The sequence below is a fragment of the Nicotiana tomentosiformis genome, chromosome 7 (assembly GCF_000390325.3).
Source record: "Nicotiana tomentosiformis chromosome 7, ASM39032v3, whole genome shotgun sequence".
In the NCBI taxonomy this organism is placed as follows: Eukaryota; Viridiplantae; Streptophyta; class Magnoliopsida; order Solanales; family Solanaceae; genus Nicotiana; species Nicotiana tomentosiformis.
This window is the reverse complement of record NC_090818.1, coordinates 106,336,793-106,355,442: the sequence shown is the minus strand read 5'-3', so window position 1 is coordinate 106,355,442 and position 18,650 is coordinate 106,336,793. Positions and strand designations below refer to the sequence as shown.

The window sequence follows — 18,650 nt, the reverse complement described above, 5'->3', positions numbered from 1 at the left end:
TCTTTTCCTTCTAGGTCTCTCGTGCACTTCCATGCCTTTTTGCCATAATCCGTTATTTTTTTCTCAAGCTTTTCCTCAGCTAGCTCGTTCACTCTCTCGTGTGCACGCGAGAATGAACGAGCAAAGTTCTTCATTTGTCTTTTGGTCCCGAATCAACTTCGTTTGCTCACTTTTCGTCCAACTTGTTTCTACACATAAAAATGCACGTAATGATCATAATTCATTACAAAAACTCATGTAACCTACCATAACCACACAAGTTATGAGATAAAAGTACACCGAAAAATATGCATTTTTGGCCGTTTATCAGAGGGGCATCGTAGATATAATTTTATTAGTTAGCATATATTTAAAAAAAAAATAGCTGAACGACCAATTATGTCAAAAGCTCAAATATAAATAATGGAACTTTTCTAGAATGGACCATGTGCAATTCAGTATTTTCAAATACAAAAATTTGGTTCATTGCTTTCACGAACTCTCTCTCTCTCTCTCACGAACTCTAGGACTTTCTTCATTTTTCTTATTGGATTCAAGTGAATTTTCTTTTGTCTTCAATTTGTGCTTAAATTCAATAATGAGATATAATAAAGAAATAAACTATGCATGTTTGTGTGCCTGCATGTATAATAATTTACACTAAATATATGGTTTTAATTTGCTGAAAACCAAACGTGTGATGCTAGCATTGAAGACGCTAAATACCCTTCCACGTTCTCGTGAGTTTAACTCTAGAAGTAGAGAGGAACAAATTTAATCGAAGTCTTTCGCGGATAAGGAAAAAAAACATGAGTTTAAGTTAGTATTATATATTTTCAGTGTGAAAAATATTGATTAATTTATTTATTGTAGCAGATAATCTATATTATTTTTATAGTTATAAATTTCACAATTCAAAGACGTTTGCCTACAAATATCATTTAGATGACCTGTTAGTTAAAATAAAATAAAAATACACTTTAACGTAAACAGAAACGATTGAGAAGCAAAAGCCAGAACTTTCCATTCTTATCTGCTTGACAGCACTAAATTGCTCTAGAAAACACCAGTAATTACCAAAGAGTAGCAAACTCTAGAAGCCACGTTAGAAGAGTTGGATCGTTACTTTAGAAAAGTAGCCCAAATATATAGAAGACCCTCGAAATTTCAATCACTCTAAAAACTCCCTATAAATATCGGCATAAACTAACTAAATTGTCAATCCAAGAAAGTGTTCACTTAGCTATCATCAATTTGAAAAAATGGCACTGATTCCTCAATTGCTAGACGATATCTTCCAAATTGGCTCAACTAATGAAACCTGTAACCCACGAGTTGATTGGAAGGAAACGCAAGAAGCTCATGTGTTCAAAGCTGATCTTCCAGGTTTAAAGAAAGAAGAAGTTAAAGTTGAAGTTGAACAAGGAAGGGCTCTGCAAATTAGCGGCGAAATCGGTGTTGCTGATCAGAAGAAGGAGAATGAGACGTGGCGACGTATCGAGAGACCACGTGGCAAGTTCTGCAGAAAGTTCTGGCTCCCTGAAAATGCTAAACTTGACGAGGTGAAGGCTTGTATGGAAAATGGGGTTCTCACTGTCACAATTCCTAAGCAGGAGGTCAAGAAACCTGAGGTCAAAACCATTGAGATTACTGGCTAATTAACTCTAAAATCTGATAAGTATGTGTGGCATTTCTCATAAGTATATGAGTTTCTTTCTATTTTGTTATCTTGTAACTGGTTTGTAAGCAATAAAAGTTGTTTGTAAAATATTCACGACTCGGGATCCCAAAATTTTAATTTCTTATGTTTATACATTGGCATTAGGTTTGGCAGTCGAACTTTAACAGATGAATTAAATGTTGTCTCTAACATTATAAGTTCTTTAAATAGTTGTGATTCACTTAATTTAATGTAGTATTAAAGTAAGTATTTTAAGCTCATGGCTTAAATAATGTATTATATGTAAATACAATAACAAAATAAATAGTATAATAAATACTTAATCAATCACTTATTTCATTCACTTTTACTTGTCCACAATTAATTTTATACACCCCTTAAAAAATAATAAAATCACTTTTACTTGTCCACAATTAATTTTATATACCCCTTAAAAAATAATAAATAAAATATATAATTTATCATGACATGTCTAACTTGTATAAGCTAGGATTATATACATACAAACTATAGTACTACAAAAATAAAAAGGAAAATGGAAATAAATTGTAGTGAGTGAGTGATCAGCTTGTGCACTTAACTTAATAAGTAGAACCATGCATTGTGGTCAGAGGCGGATGTAGTGTTTTGGGGACCGGTATTTGTCACACCCCCTTTTTACCCCACAAAGATATGTATTATGGATTGTGGATTAAAGAGTTTCTCCAATTAAAGTGACAAACTTGAATAGTGATAATTTTATTTACAGAGTCGCCACTTGGAATTGATTTTTTGGGTGTTCCAAGTCACCTTTTATTTGAATCCCTAGTCAAACAAAGATTTGACTCTATTATTATTGGTCTACGAAAATAAAGTTCGGGTGAGGAACTTTATTGACCGGGGAGAAGGTGTAAGGCATTCTCCGAGTCTCGTGGTTCTAGCACGGTCGCTTTATTGACTACAATTTGGCTTGAATTAATTTTGGATAAACTATGATTTATTGGTTTCCATGTTTTATGTATCCGCTTTTAAAATATAGAATTATCTTTGAAACGAATCACGTGAGTGAATCCGTTTTGTTTATTGTGCCAAAATCATGACACGCGTACGTGTACACAATAAATAGCATTTTTATTATATTAAGATTGTTTTGGCCAAAGTTGCGCGAACACATACTTCGGTTTTAATTTTGAAAATCACAATTATGTCACGCGAACGTATACATAATCGCGATAGATTCATTAAAAGCACGCCTAAAGCACTCTAAGAGGTATTCATTATTCTTCCTAAACTTGAGATTATTGTAAGGTCAAGATTTATGGAATTATTGTGGAAGGGGTAAGATTTGACTATTATAATTATGAAATAAATGGAGACAAAAGGCTAAATCTTCTTGAATCCTATCAGCCCCAAACTACTCCAAACATAATCAAACATCTCTAAAAATCCAACTAGCTAATCAAATCCCATTCACTCATACTATATGAACTAAAACAAATGTTAAATAAGCAACCTTTTAATTTCCACCAAGCAAACCTATGGCCCATTTTGATACACCATAAATCACAAGGCACAATACCAACTCAACTACTGTCTTCTTCGAATGTTTCCCATTTTACATGTATAAAAATTAAACCAAAATTATATGCTTACAGAATAAGAAAAAGAAAAGGAAGAAAACAAACAAAACAACCACAACCTATTTGATTAGAGCTTACTAGAAATCCCTTTATTTATTTATTTTTTTTTAGTAGTTATTTTACCTACAAAAGAAATTCTATAGTGCCATGAAATATGCAAATCAGTAACTTCCACCCATCAAGTAAACACATGAATATAAATCTTAACTCATACAAATTCTAGCGATGTTCTTAAACAAACATAGGCAACCAAATAATTTAATAAGCTATCAAAGACATTTAAACAAAATAAACGCACTAAAAGATTAAACACGAACATGATATTAAACTAAAAGTGAATCAAAGAAAAAAGTGACCTCTGTTGAGCATAGCTTTTCACTATATTAATAAAGAGCCTTGAGTGTTGGGTTACAAGGAAGAAAACTAACCAAACTCGACCGTGGACTGGAGCATCAACTGAAACGGAACGGCAAACTTGCCTCCCTCCACTGAAACTCGCGTGTTTTAAATGGGTAAGTGTTGCTGCGTTTTTGCAGCAATTTCAGCCGTGTTTTGGCTTGATTTTCATGGATGTTTTGTGGGTTTTTACGGGTGTTTTTAAGGCTGGGAGTCGGACTAGTTTTTATCGCTTTTTTGCTATTTTCGCAACTGATGTTTTGCTGGAAAAAGGGTCGCTTTTTAGCTGCTTTTTGGAGCTAAAGATGGAGGAAAACATCCATGAAGCTTTGATGGTTGATGAGTTATTTTTAATGGAGATTTTGTGGTAGTATCATGGCAAACTCAGTTACTGCGTTTGGCTTTTGGAAAAGAAGAAAAAAAAAGGGTGCCCCGATTTTTCTCCTCCTTCCTTTTATTTTCAGCCCCCTCCCCTCCTCCTCCTCCCCCCCCCCCCCCCCTTTTTTTTTGTATGTGTATTTTGAAAGAGGGACATGTGGTGGGGGGTTGTGAGTGGGGACAAGCATGGAGGATAAGGAAAAGTGGAGTGGGGACAAAGTATGGGGGACAAACATGGGGAACAAAGGAAAGTGGGGTGGGGACACACGTGGGAAGATGGGAGCGAAAAAGATAGAGTGAGAAGTGAGATATTAGTGAGATAAGTGGGAAAATATTCAAGCATGATCAAAATTTAGGTGCTCATAGCATGCCCCTCTTTGTTTGGAAACACGAAGCGTTTTCAGGCAAAGAAAAGATGAGCGATATCACTAATTTTTGGCCATACCATTATTCAAAAAGGAAGAGATAAGAGAAAAGAGTGCGACCGAGTCTTGGATATGGACAGCCTACATATCTCGGGTTATAAGGGAATCAGGCCGAGTGTAGCTTAAGAAGAGTGATGGAATGATGAGTTGGAGAGTCGAGTGAGGTTCCGTCGAGGCTCCAGTCGGTGGTCCTATTATTACATCAAAATCAAAAATACTAAACAAACCTATCAGCTATGAATTACAAGATTCCTATTTATAAGTCATCTAAAACTTGATCTTGAGTTTTGACTGGTTCTTCACACAGACTCTGATCTGAACCTTGATGCTTGCTAGCTACAGGTGCTAGTTCATTCTTCTACAAACTTCTTCTGATCAAAACGGAAAATGTAAAGCTAGTTACTTTAGTCATGTCTTGAGCTTTTCCATATCCTTTTCATCTGCTTCTGCATTTGAATTCACTTCTTTTCCTTTTCTTTTCCTTTTCTTTTCCTTATTTTGGATTGAGAATTCTTCTTTTGGTCATCTAGAACCCTCAGCCTCAAGGTAAAACAAAAACCTGCTCAGACATCAAAATAAACAAACGAACGAAATTTTTCTGGCCCGGTTTTCACTAGAAAAATTTTGCTAGTTATTGTAACAAAATTCCAAAGTACTTTTTTATTGAAAGAAACTAAAGTGTCGGGAATGGTGTACCCTGGGAAAACATGAAGATAATTTTTTTTTTTTTTGGAATGGTGTACCCTATATTAATAAAGATATCAGGGAGTGGTGTATCCTGTATTTACGCTCAAATCAACTATGGAGTGGTGTATCCTATATTACTAAAAAGAAATGAAACCAGGGGTTGGCACCCTGTATTACTAAAAGAAAATATACCCAAGGGTTGGCACCATGTATTACTGAAAAGAAAATGTAACCAGGGGTTGGTACCCTGTATTACTGAAAAGGAAATGCAACTAGGGGTTGGCAGAAAAGGAAATGCAACTAGGGATTGGCACCTTGTATTACTGAAAAGAAAATGTAACTAGGGGTTGGCACCCTGTATTACTGAAAAGGAAATGTAACCAGGGGTTGGCGTCCTGTATTACTGTAAAGGAAATGTAACCATGGGTTGGCGCCTTGTATTACTGAAAAAGAAAATGTAACCAGGGTTTGGCGTCCTGTATTACTGAAAAAGGAAATGTAATCAGGGGTTGGCGCCCTATATTACTGAAAAGGAAATGTAATCAGGGGTTGGCGCCCTATATTACTGAAAAGGAAATGTAACCAGGGATTGGCGCCATGTGTTACTGAAAAAGAAAATGTAATCAGGGGTTGGCGCCATGTATTACTGTAAAAGGAAATGTAACCAGGGGTTGGCGCCCTGTGTTACTGAAAAGGAAATGTAACTAGGGGTTGTCGCCCTGTATTACTGAAAAGGAAATGTAACCAGGGGTTGGCGCCCTGTATTATTGAAAAGGAAATGTAACCAAGGGTTGGCGCCATGTATTACTGAAAAAGGAAATGTAACCAGGGGTTGGCGCCATATATTACTGAAAAAGGAAATGTAACCAGGGGTTGGCACCCTGTATTACTGAAAAGGAAATGTAACCAGGGGTTGGCGCCTTGTATTACTGAAAAAGGAAATGTAACCAGGGGTTGGCGCCATGTATTATTGAAAAAGGAAATATAACCAGGGGTTGGCGCCCTGTATTACTGAAAAGGGAAATGTAACTAGGGGTTGGCGTCCTATATTACTGAAAAAGAAAATGTAACCAAGGGTTAGCGCCCTGTATTACTGAAAAGGAAACTAGGGAGTGGGGACCCTTTGTTTTAAAAATAAAAATAAATTAGGGAGTGGAGACCCCATGTTAGAAAAAAGACTAGGGAGTGGAGACCCTGTGTCTAAAATAAAATCAACTAGGGAGTGGAGACCCAATGTCTAAAATAACGTCAACTAGGGAATGGATACCCTATGTTGGAAGAGAGACTAAGGAGTGGAGACCCTATGTTGGAAAAGCGACTAGGGAGTAGAGACCCTATGTCTAAATAAAATCAACTAGGGAGTGGAGACCCTATGTTGGAAAAGGAGACTAGGGAGTGGAGACCCTATGTCCAAAATAAAATTAACTAGGGAGTGGAGACCCTATGTTGGAAAAACGACTAGGAAGTGGAGACCCTATGTCTAAAATAACTTTAACTAGGGAGTGGAGACCCTATGTTAGAAAAGCGACTATGGGGTGGAGACCCTATGTCTAAAATAAAATCAATTAGGGAGTAAAGACCCTATGTTGGAAAAGCGACTAGGGAGTGGAGACCCTATGTCCAAAATAAAATCAACTAGGGAGTGGAGACCCTATGTTGGAAAAACGACTAGGGAGAGGAGACCCTATATCTAAAATAACTTCAACTAGGGAGTGGAGACCCAATATCTAAAATAAAATCAATTAGGGAATGGAAGCCCTATGATGGAAATCGCATATAGAGATTGGAGACCCTATACTACCATGATTTTGAATCCTTTTTTTATTTATTTTTAAAGAGAATGAATAAAATGCGGGAAAGAACTTGGAGAAGACTTCCCTTTTGAAGTTGTTGCTGTTGCATAGCTATTTCTAGCTACCGCGATATTTCTTCTTCTTCTTTTTCTGGTTGCACCTGCTTCTTGCAAGGTTGCTTTTGGATTGCACATGTTTCCTGTTTTTTCAAATAAAGAACAACTGTTAGTTTGAAACGGTGGTTGATTTTGTGGCCTTGAGTGTTTCAGTCACTTGATACCAGCCTGAATTCTTTGATGATACTTTCAACTGCAACTGGTTGTTTCCTGAAAACCGATTTCATTTCTGGCCTCGGAGAATCTTGGGCTTTTCCAAAACTTTACCATGACGGTTGGTCGCGTGAGTTTAACCTTTTTCAGCTTTATTTTGCCTTTGTGGGCATTTGATTTCTTTCTTCCAATTTTAACTTTAGAGTATTGGGGAACCTTTGGCTTTTCAAACTTTTCCAAGACGGTTAGCCAATTGGGACTTAACCTTTTCAACTTCATTTTGCCCTTGTAGACGCTTTCAATTTGATTTCCTCCTTTCGAGAGTTTTTAATTTCAAAGCATCAGCCACCATGGCCAGTCGGGATCGACTTGATGCCTCTGCCAATACCGGGTGCCTCTTTTGCATATTAGCTTGTATCAAACGAGAGCCCTGTAAATTAGTCCTGCCATCCCATCTTTGCCTTAGTTTTGGAACAAAGTTAGACCGAAATAGATTCAAAGAAAAACAAACAATGGAATGGAAATTGAGTTTAAACAAGAGGTGTTCCTTTCGGGGAAAGAAAAGAAGGACTTATCTGGATTACATGCGGACTTCAATGAATATGACATACCTTTTGGACTGGATGCCTAATCCGTATAAACCGTCCGAATCTCAAAAATTCATCACAATATTTGCCTCAAAACAGAGAAACCTTGCCCCGAACTGTGTCGATGTCAATGGCTGTGAGGAACCTTTTTCGATCAATGGCGCACTTTGCAGGTTTTCAACAGCTAGCCTCTCTCATTTCTCTTCTCATCGTCGCCTTATAGTGCTCTTTGCGAGTTTTCACTAACAAGACTCTCTCATTTTAATTTCTCTGCTTACCATCGTCTTACGGTGCCCGTGAGGGTTTTCACGAATAAGACCCTCTCAATTTATTTCTCTCATTTGATTGCATCAGATCCAAGTAATTGTATCCTCCTATTTTGAACCTCTTTGCTAATTGATCGGAAGGACTTGAATAGGATTTGAGGTAAAAAGAATTTAGATTGAATTACAACTTTGGAACCTTTCAGGCGAAACCATCGTCGAACCATTATAACATCTGCCCCAGTTTCACTTTTGGGGGAATTTGGATTTTTGTTTTGGTGTGACTGAACCCCAGAGAGAGGCTCCCTACGTATTCTTTCGGAATCAAATCGAACGTAGTTCAAGAAACTTTGTTTTTTATATTTTGCTTTTGCTTTTTCTTCTGTTTTGTTCCTTTTCTCTTTCTTTTTCCTTTCCTTTTTCCTTTTTTCATTTCATTTTCTTTTTGTCTTTTCTTCCTCTCTTTTTTTGTTTTTTTTTTCATTTGTTTTTTCATTTTTTCATTCATTTTCTTTTTCAATAATAACTTCCAGGTTCTAAAGAGAGTAAAAAAAAAAGATCTGGCACAAAGAGTTTGCAAAAGGGTTAAATATTTGGATAGTGAGAAAGAAAGCCTTCATCATCCCAACCGGAGAACATTAATGCTACATAGAGGGTCAAACATAGTACCTTTTGACTGCATCCGTGTTGACATTTGTTTCATGGACATTCCCTTTAATGCTTCCCAGGTACAACGCTCTCTTTTGCAGTAATCTCATTACAATGTATGAACTTTTCCAATATGGAATCAATTTTCCTTTAGCTTCTTCATGAAGAGGGAGGATACGTCTCAGAATGAGTTGTCCTACTTCAAATTTTCTGGACCGCACTTTCTTATTGTAGACACGGACCAGTCTTTGTTGGTGCAACTGCCCGTGAAAAATTACGGCTAATCATTTTTTATCAATCGGTGTCAATTATTCCAATCAGTTCTTGACACGATCTTTATCCTCAATCTCGGCTTCAACAATGATCCGAAGAGAGGGAATTTCAACTTCTTCCAATTTCATTCGGACTTGGCCTAGGCCTACTTTTCCAATTCTTTATTTATTTTTTCACAAGCCTTATCTTCAACACATTTTACTTTTTGATTCATTATTTCGAGGTCTGGCAGCATTTTAGAATCTGGACATGAAGTACGCAAGCATGTCATGTCATTAAAATCTGCATTAACAGAGTTAAAAAGAGAATAAGAAAAAGTAACAAGATTAAGAAAAGAGACATTCCTCGACAATGAAATATTTATTTTATTTTATTTTTAATTTTTAAAGATAGAAGGGTTTATATCAGAAAGCAAAGCAGTGAAGTAAAACATCTGGATTACACCCTGAAATAATCCGAACGCAGAAAGGATAGCAAGACCGGCTACCGAGACTCCCGTCTAATAAGGAACTTTCAGGTTTGACACCCGTTTTTAGCATTTCTTCTGTCTAGGCAATGGTTGCAATGGACTTCAATACCGGATCAAATTCCTCATCTCCCTAATTTTGATAGCCTACGCGAATGATCCATCCATAGCGGACATCATTTTATGAAAGTAGTCCGCCTCTTGGGCATATATGAAGACTATAACCATTTCTGCTCTGTCCATGAAGGCTTTACCTTGACGGCATGCTCGCGTCATTTGACACCATATTCACGGAAACTTTCCGCGATTTTCTTTTTTCAAATTGGACAAACATTTCTCTTTTTGGATTTTTTTTTTTTTTTTTTTGCTTTCCTTTTCTCTTTTTTTTTTTTGTTTTTCGCTCTTTGTTTTTCTTTATTATTTTAGTCACTCCTTTCTTTCATTTTTTTGACTCAGTTTATTTAATGGTTATGATCGAATCCGATGGGGATTGCCTACGTATCATGATGCCGCATGAATCAGATCATTGCGTAGTTCAGGAAAGATTAGGAATAAAGTAAATAAAGTAACTCTTTTTTTTTAGGTTTTTAATTATTTTTTTTAATTTCCGAAAGAAAGACTTATTATAAAGAAGAAAGAAAATATTTTTGGTTTTTGATTTTTTTTTCTTTTGAGAATTTTTTAAAAGAGAATTGTTTTTTTATATTTTTTTTGAATTTCGATTTATTTTTTTTCGAAGAAAGACTTTAAAGAAAAAAATATATTTTTGGATTTTGATTTGATTTTCTTTTCTAATGAAAGACTTATAAAAAGAAAGAAAATATTTTTTGTTTTAAATTTTTTATTTGGGATTTTCTAAGGAAAGACTTCTAAAGAAGGAATTAAAGGACAATATTTTTTTGGATTTTTGAAAATTGGGGCTGGAACCGATGAGGTTTGCCTACGTATCTCACATCCGGTGAGAATCAGACTCGCGTAATTCGGTAGAACCAACTATTTCTCTTTTTTTTTATTTATGAAAATTAATCTTTAAAAATCATACGCAATAGACCACATCATTTTTTATTTTTTTTTATTTTCTGTTCATTCAACTGATTTATGCTAAAGTTGACAACATGCAAGCCTCCCAAATAATGTAACAAGTAGCACAAAATATGACATAATAGTCTCAACAAGATACTTGTCCTAAAACAGAACTCGGCCCTTGTGCCGACCCCTGCTAAGTCAAATGCACGTGATGCAAATAAAGCGAACCTACTAGGGATATTCGGTATGAGCTTTGTTCTTCTAGGTTTAAATCCTGGTGGAGAAGGTATCTAGACTGGCATACTCAAGCGGATAACTCGAGTCGGGGAGGGTCAGCGTACCAGTAGCATTGCTTTCCGGCTTAGCTGGTGGTGCTCTCCGCCTAAAATATGTGTGACTAAAATCCTTTATCGGGTGACAAGTACCTCGGTTATCTCAAAGAAAGTGGGCTATGTCAAGCAAATATCCAATTTAATTTCAAGAAGACTCAGAGGGGTGCATGAGAAGACAGTTTATATATACAGTTCAATAATATCAAAGTGGTAAAAAATAGATAAGTAGCACATTAGTCCTAAATAAATCACAGTATATATAAAATTAATAAATCCAAATAAAAGTCAATATGTACAAGCTCGAATTCTGGTTGTCCCCAGCAGAGTCGCCAGAGCTATCACACCCCCTTTTTACCCCACAAAGATATGTATTATGGATTGTGGGTTAAAGAATTTCTTCAATTAATGTGACAAACTTGAATAGTAATTATTTTATTTACAGAGTTGCCACTTGAAATTGATTTTTTGGGTGTTCCAAGTCACCTTTTATTTGAATCCCTAGTCAAAGGAAGATTTGACTCTATTATTATTGGTCTGCGAAAATAAAGTTCGGGTAAGAAATTTTGTTGACCGGGGAGAAGGTGTAAGACATTCCCAGAGTCTCGTGGTTCTAGCACGGTCGCTTTATTAACTACAACTTAGCTTGAATTAATTTTGGATAAACTATGATTCATGAATTTTTACGGGTGTTTTTAGGGCTGGGAGTCAGACTGGTTTTTATCGCTTTTTGGCTATTTTCGCAATTGATATTTTGTTGGAAAAGGGGCCATTTTTCAGCTGCTTTTTGGATCTAAAGATGGAAGGAAAAATCCATGAAGCTTTGATAGTTGATGAGGTATTTTTAATGGAGATTTTGTGATAGTATCATGGCAGACTCAGTTGCTGCGTTTGGCTTTTGGGAAAGAAGGAAAAAAAAAGGGCGCCCCGGTTTTTCTCCTCCCTCCTTTTGTTTTCAGCACCCCCTTTTTCGTGTGTGTGTTTTGAAAGAAGGACATGTGGGGAAGGGGGGTTGTGAGTGGGGACAAGCATGGGGGATAAAAAAAAGTGGAGTGAGAACAAAGTGTGGGGGGGACAAAGGAAAGTGGGGTGGGAACACACGTGGGAAGATGAGAGCGGGAAAGATGGAGTGAGAAGTGAGGTATTGGTGAGATGAGTGGGAAAAAATTCAAGCATAGTCAAAAATTAGGTGCTCATAGTACTGAACCCATAATTTTTGACGCGCAATAAAAATCTGTATGTAAAAATTCATAAATTACAAAAATAGTAGATATGAACCCATAATTTTAAAAATATAATGGGTTCAATGCTAAAAATCATAAAAGTTGAATCCATAGGGTTTAAATCCTGAATCCGCCTCTAATTGTGGTGGGATGATAGGATCTCCTACATCCTTACTAAGAGATGTCGAGTTCGAGCTTCAAGAATGAAAAAAAATTTGGTAGGCAGCCTTCCCTTTTTAACGGGTTACGTGACACGGATATGAATTAGTCAGAGCCTTATAATGCGAATAACGGACACTGAGTGGAAAATCAAAAAAATTAACTTAATAAATTCCTTAATATAAATAGTAAATGGATTGATATTTACCTTCAAGCACGGGGATTTCCCCTACTTGAATGAGCTTCTCCAGATTGAAGTACAGGTAGCACTATAAGTGCGAAAAGTGATAACAGGTATTTCAACCTCCTCTCCCACATCAATGGCAAAAGAATTTATCCCATCAGCTATATATAATACAACATGGCTCCTCCCACTTCTCCTCGTAATCTTCTTCAATTTCTTTTGTTTAAAAAATGAAATGATTAATCTCTAAATTTAGTCTTACCCGTACAACTAATATAAGTAAATAAGTCCATGATTAATGGACTGTTCGTAGGATGTCCCGGAGCCGGAGGTAATCCATCAGGAATGGACAAAAACGGAAAAGTTGGGAAATGACTTAAGAATGATGTTTTGTCAATGGTTCGAAGAAGTTTTTCCTAAATGCTTTTGTATCTCTCGCTCATGATACGGAGCTCTACGTGTCCGTAAATAAGACTCTATTAAGACATTGCTCATGAGTCTTAAGACCTGTAAACCTAGTACTTTCATACCACTTTGTCACGATCTAAATGCTACCAGGTCGGGATGGCATTTAACCCAACCCGCTAAGCGAACCAAGCAACACAAGCATAACTCACTATAGGAGATAAGCATATAAATAAGAAGAAAAAATGTGAAATTTTATTAACTATCTAAGAGCTCGTGTCGCAAGTCATGAGCAACAATGAATAGGAATACAACGTTGATATGAGAAAATACATTATCTGTTTCAATGTACGTACTTAAATAGAAATACAAGATCCTAAGCTACCATGAACAAATGGCAACTAATAACTGGAATGTTGATATGTCTTCAGTGCTCGCTGTCAAACTCCGCAATAACTGAGCTTCAGAATCTGTATGCAAGCTGTAGAAGTATAGTACAACCGACCTTATGTACTCAGTTAAGTATTAAGACTACCTCTATGAAGTACTGATGAGATTTTAGTCAAGAGATACTCACTTTATATAACCTGTGTGGTCATAAACATATAGAATAACATAGAAACAACCAAAGATAGTGGATATTAATAATAAAGTACACCGTCAAAGAAAAAGATAATAAGCATGCTTTTTCAGATAATATGGTCAAAATCATATACAAATACACCAAATCCGCATATAAAGGAGATATGTAACAAGTAGCATTAATTCGAAAGCTTCTGCGTAAGCTAAGTCTAGAATATCCATCCATGATAAAGAATGAAACTTTACGTAACTTTGACACCCTTCAAGTGTCCAACAACCTGCTAATAAGTCTCATGCATGTGTAAAATGCATGAATAAGGATATGTAAATGATATGCATGAATGCTTCTATATGAATCTAGAATGTCTATGCATTATAAAGACTCAAATTGTACATCAATCGATACCTCTTCAGTGCCTGATACCTCCCAGATGTCTAATAATATTGTGCGCATACAACCCAATATAGAATGAGTAATCATGTGACTCCATAGGGATGGATTCAAATCCATGTACCCAAGAATTATAGCTCCATAATCAAGCATCAATTTCTCATAAATCAGTCACTAAGCCGCACGAAATGTCCAATCATGCCATAGTAATATCAGCCGCACTAAATGTCTCATCATGCCAACCTCAGTCCATATCATAGAATTATATACATGGATATATGCCTATAATATGGAGATAAATATATGTGATGCATATGGATAAAGATATAAAAATGCACAGATGTATGCATATGTATAAAATATGACTATGGCTATAACATGTAATCTAACATACAAAATAGTCCATCATGTTCAAATAAGCTATCAAAAGCCTAGACATGATCTCTAGCATGAATGAAATTGCTCATGCAGTCATACAAACAAGGCATATCATAAATGAACATGTACCAAAACAAGGCGTAAAGAAGCCTAAACTCTACCTTTCCCCCCAAGCATGGAGAACCATGGTATCCGTATATACGCTCGTCATCTCGTACATATCTCACCTCCAAACACGTACAATGTAGCACATAAGTCCATTCTTTGAAAAAAAATTCTAAAGCCGAGGTTAAGCATGATACTTACCTTTATCTCGGGCTAGTTCTATTCTTCAAAATTCGCCTTTTCTAGCTTCAAATCTCTCAACGAGTCGGATCTAGTCCAAAGAATGCTCAAAAAAGTCAAATGAAGCTATAGAAATCAATTCCAAATGATAAAGTTTTGATCTTTAATAAAATCTCAAAAGTCAACAAAAAACCAACACTAGACCCACACGGTCAAGTCCCCAAGCAAAAGTCGGATTCCATTGATCTATAACCTCACGAGTCGAAATATGTAATTGATTTCTAATTTTGGGTCTAAATGTGGTTAAAACCCCCTAAAATATACTCTCATAACTTTTAAGTCAAAATCCTTCTTTTCCTCTTACATTTCGTGTTTCCAAGAAAAGAATTAATGGTAGATTCATGATATATAGATCTAGGTTAGAATCACTTACCGCATCATCTTAGGTGAAAATCCTTCAAAAATTACTTCAAATCGAGCTCCATAGCTCCTAAAATAAAATAAAGTCCAAGTACGAAATGGGGTTTTATACACAGGTGTAGAAATTTTTGATACAGATTTTCAGAAATAGCGATATTTTTTAATCCTTTACTAAAATAGTCATAACTTTTTGTATAGATGTTTGATTGACGAACGGTTTAAATTTCATAAAACAAGATATAAAGGGATATAACTCTCATCAATGCATCTTCACCGACATAAATTTAGAATAGTTCTCTTGTGAAATTAGATCAAGTGCAGAAAATCATGTTTGGCACTTCAAATGCAACGAGTGCAACGAAACTTACTCGAGCTCCTCGTATCCCCTCCAAACCATGTCGACAAGTCCAAATAGCCTATATGGACTTATCTAAAGGGTCAAAATACAAAGGAAAATGCTACGACTAACTGTCAAGTTGCAAGTCAAACTTATGAACCTTAAACTTCCAATTTTCATGCTACAGCGTTGAAGTGCGCCCGAGCCCTTCGGGTCCTAATCCAAATATACGTACAAGTCCAAAATCATCATATAAATCCATTGTGACCTTCAAATTATGAATCCGAGCTCGTTTACTCAAAATGTTGATGTTTGGTCAACAATCTTAACTTAATATCTCTAATTAGGAACTAAGTGTTTCAAATCATTCTCAGACCTCTCAGGATTCAAACCAACCATACATGCAAGTCATAAAATATAGTATGAACCTACTCAAAGTCTTGAATCAAAACAAATAGTTGGATCGTGACAATAAGTGAAGATGATTTGTTTAACATTTATACATGCTGGAAAAACATTTGAACACCTATGAGTGGTATGCACGCTGAAATTTCCGTTTGGGCCAGAATGGATAACTCAAAAGAGTGTTCACAGACAAGCCAGTTAGTCAGATAAAAAGCCCAAGCCTAACAAACTAGAATTTGATGACTCCGATCGGGCCCAAGTTAAATTGACTCTAATCCGAATTTAGACAATTAACAAATTAAAACTTCAAACTCAGTAACTTTTATTCAGACTCGTTATATATAGTAAATTAAAAAATTCGTTAAATATCTGACCGTAAATTCAGTTATTATTATATTATTAGCTTGACGTCACTTTAAGAACCCATAAATTTCGTCCTGGATCCACCTCTATTTCAAGCACCAAAAATACATAGAGAGAGAGGAGGAAAATTTTTGAGTTGCTTAAAGGAAGACTAGAGAAATTAAACTAAAGAAAGTTATCTTTCACTTACATATAACTAAGCCAAATAAGTTAGTTGAGGTCAACAATATAAATTTTCAGGCATTAATTCCATCTATTCAGAGTTATTTCATTTTAATACTGTTTGACATAAAATCATCTAATTACTAGAGATTCTCTAATAAGTGTTGTGATTAATATAAGTGTAACAACAACAACAACAGAATAAGAAATGTCCCCTCTACTTAAAATTTAGGAGTACCCTTGCATTTTAAGGTAAAAAGTTACTCTCTCCCCCGATATTTACCCCAAATCATATAAATGCAGGTAAATTTTTACCTTTTAAAATGTATCTAGATTTGCGAGGAAACCTTGGGAAAGACTTCTAGCTAGGAAAACAAGATTCTGTACTAGATGTTGCGTAATATGTTCTTTAAGGTAATCTTATTAAGAAATCATCATTCGTTGTTTTGTTGTTTAATTAAGCTGTTGAAATTTTTTTCACGAAATAAAGGAAAAAGAACTAGGCAAATTATGGTATCATTTAAGGACATAACAAATTTTCATTTATGTACCTTCCTTTATTTTTAGTTTGACCGCTTTCTGCCACAAACGTGTAATATAATTGTCCTCATTTACTACACCTAACTATAATATACAAGACCAGCACACTATCGTATATCTACCCCTTTTTGTTACCAATCTTTATGCATAATCAATAATCAAATAATGATTTAGAAAGGAATACTTTTTGTTACTTTTATTTTCTTATAGACTACCTCAATGTGCATTGGTCCTTGCAGCTAAACCTAGGATACCTCTAATTGTTATAATAGAGTATTTATAAATTGATTCGATATCATTAGATATTAAAAATTGCGAGGATTAAGCTTCGCCATAAATTAATCTATGCCCTAAAAAGCAAAGCATGATGGGTTATAAGTGTATAAAAAACCCATGATTACACACGCTTCACCTTCAAGCAAACTATATTCATCCATCCATTTGCAAGTAAAAGGAAAGACGAATTGTATAAATTCTCAGAAAAGACTCAACTACTCATTCCATTTTCATCTTTTTCCAATCCCAAAAAAATATATTTTTATAGCCTTTGAAAAGGATAAGAAAATCGTCCACACAACCTTTGCATTAATTGAATAAATGGAGCACGAATGCATTACAAGATTGACATCATTTACAAACAAGAAAAAGTATAATAAGAAATGAATAGATAATAAAAGGTAATAATGGATGGTTTCACACTGACAGGCGTGCCACATTCTTTTCTCATGATTTAGTTTTCTTCCTTTTTTTCCCCTTTTGCTTTTTTTAAAATCTCTTTTGATCCACCACCTATGTGAAGTTTAGCCAACTTTGATTTACTTTATAACGCGCGGCGTTTTGGGATTTTTTAGCAATGTCCAACGTATATCCATAATCCATGTCCAGCTTTCAAATGTGAAAGGGTTGTATATCATAATTCTTACTAAAATGAGTCAAAGAATTAAATACACGAAAAAATTATGTAAATTCAACATATAATATATATGCATAAGAAAAAATATATCTACAACCAAACCTCTCTATAACAGCTGTCTCGTTTGTTCCGAAATTTTTTAGCTATTATAGTGAATTGCTTGTATAAAAGACATATATTATAACATAACATAAAAATCAGTTCTGGGAAAAATGCTTGACTTTTATAGTAAATGAATATTATGTAAGAATGTTGTTATAGAAACGTCTGACTATAGTCCAAGGGTGACTTTGATACTATTGGATGCACTAGGGATTCATTATTATTATCGTCGCTTTTATTTATGTTACATTTGGTTAATTAAGTTGGAATCTATATAAGTAATAGAATTTTTACATGATGGCGACCTTTCGCCAGATAAATATATTCATATAGTGTTCTTTTCATTATGTATAATAATAATTAATAATTCCATGTCTCTCTTCTCTCTAATAGGGCATTATTTTCACATTTGAAACGTAGATATCAGTGCGAATTTCGATCGTCCCACATATAGAGGGTTTTTTAATGTATTGGCAGCATTGCGATAGCGAGTTCTTCTGAACTAATAATATTTATGATATTATTCCATTATTCGTCTACCAATTAAAAAAAAAGTTGTTACAAAGAAAAGATAGGATACTGTTAAATGGAAACTTGGCACGCCAAAGGGGAACAGGTTAACATCGTAGCAATGACCAATTAAAAGTTATCCACAAAATAAGGATCGAGTAATATATTTTTGTCTAATATTTTCTGCATGTGTAGCATGGATTAAATAATATTCCCGCAAAACCCCCATTTACTTGGTCAAAGATTGCCACAAATTAAATAATATGTGTGAATAAGAAAAAGTTTTCGAAGAAATTTTCAACAACTCAGAAGGGTGTTTTTTGTTTTTAACAGAGTGTGTGTCTATATATATATATATATATATATATATATATATATATATATATATATATAATTTCTCTAGAATCAAAGCAAAATATATTCGGAATAAAAAATTATTCCAAAAGTAGATCTTCAGCAAACTAACACTAAT

At 35.1% G+C, this 18,650-nt stretch overlaps 1 protein-coding gene across 1 annotated transcript; it reads left to right on the top strand.

The window, feature by feature from the left end:
* The first annotated feature begins 1,135 nt into the window (after nucleotides 1-1,135).
* Nucleotides 1,136-1,756, top strand: LOC104114418 (17.6 kDa class I heat shock protein-like). Its single transcript, XM_009624871.4, has one exon. It carries the CDS (start codon nucleotides 1,242-1,244, stop codon nucleotides 1,635-1,637), a length of 396 nt encoding a protein of 131 aa, XP_009623166.1. The 5' UTR covers nucleotides 1,136-1,241; the 3' UTR covers nucleotides 1,638-1,756.
* Nucleotides 1,757-18,650: the final 16,894 nt, after the last annotated feature.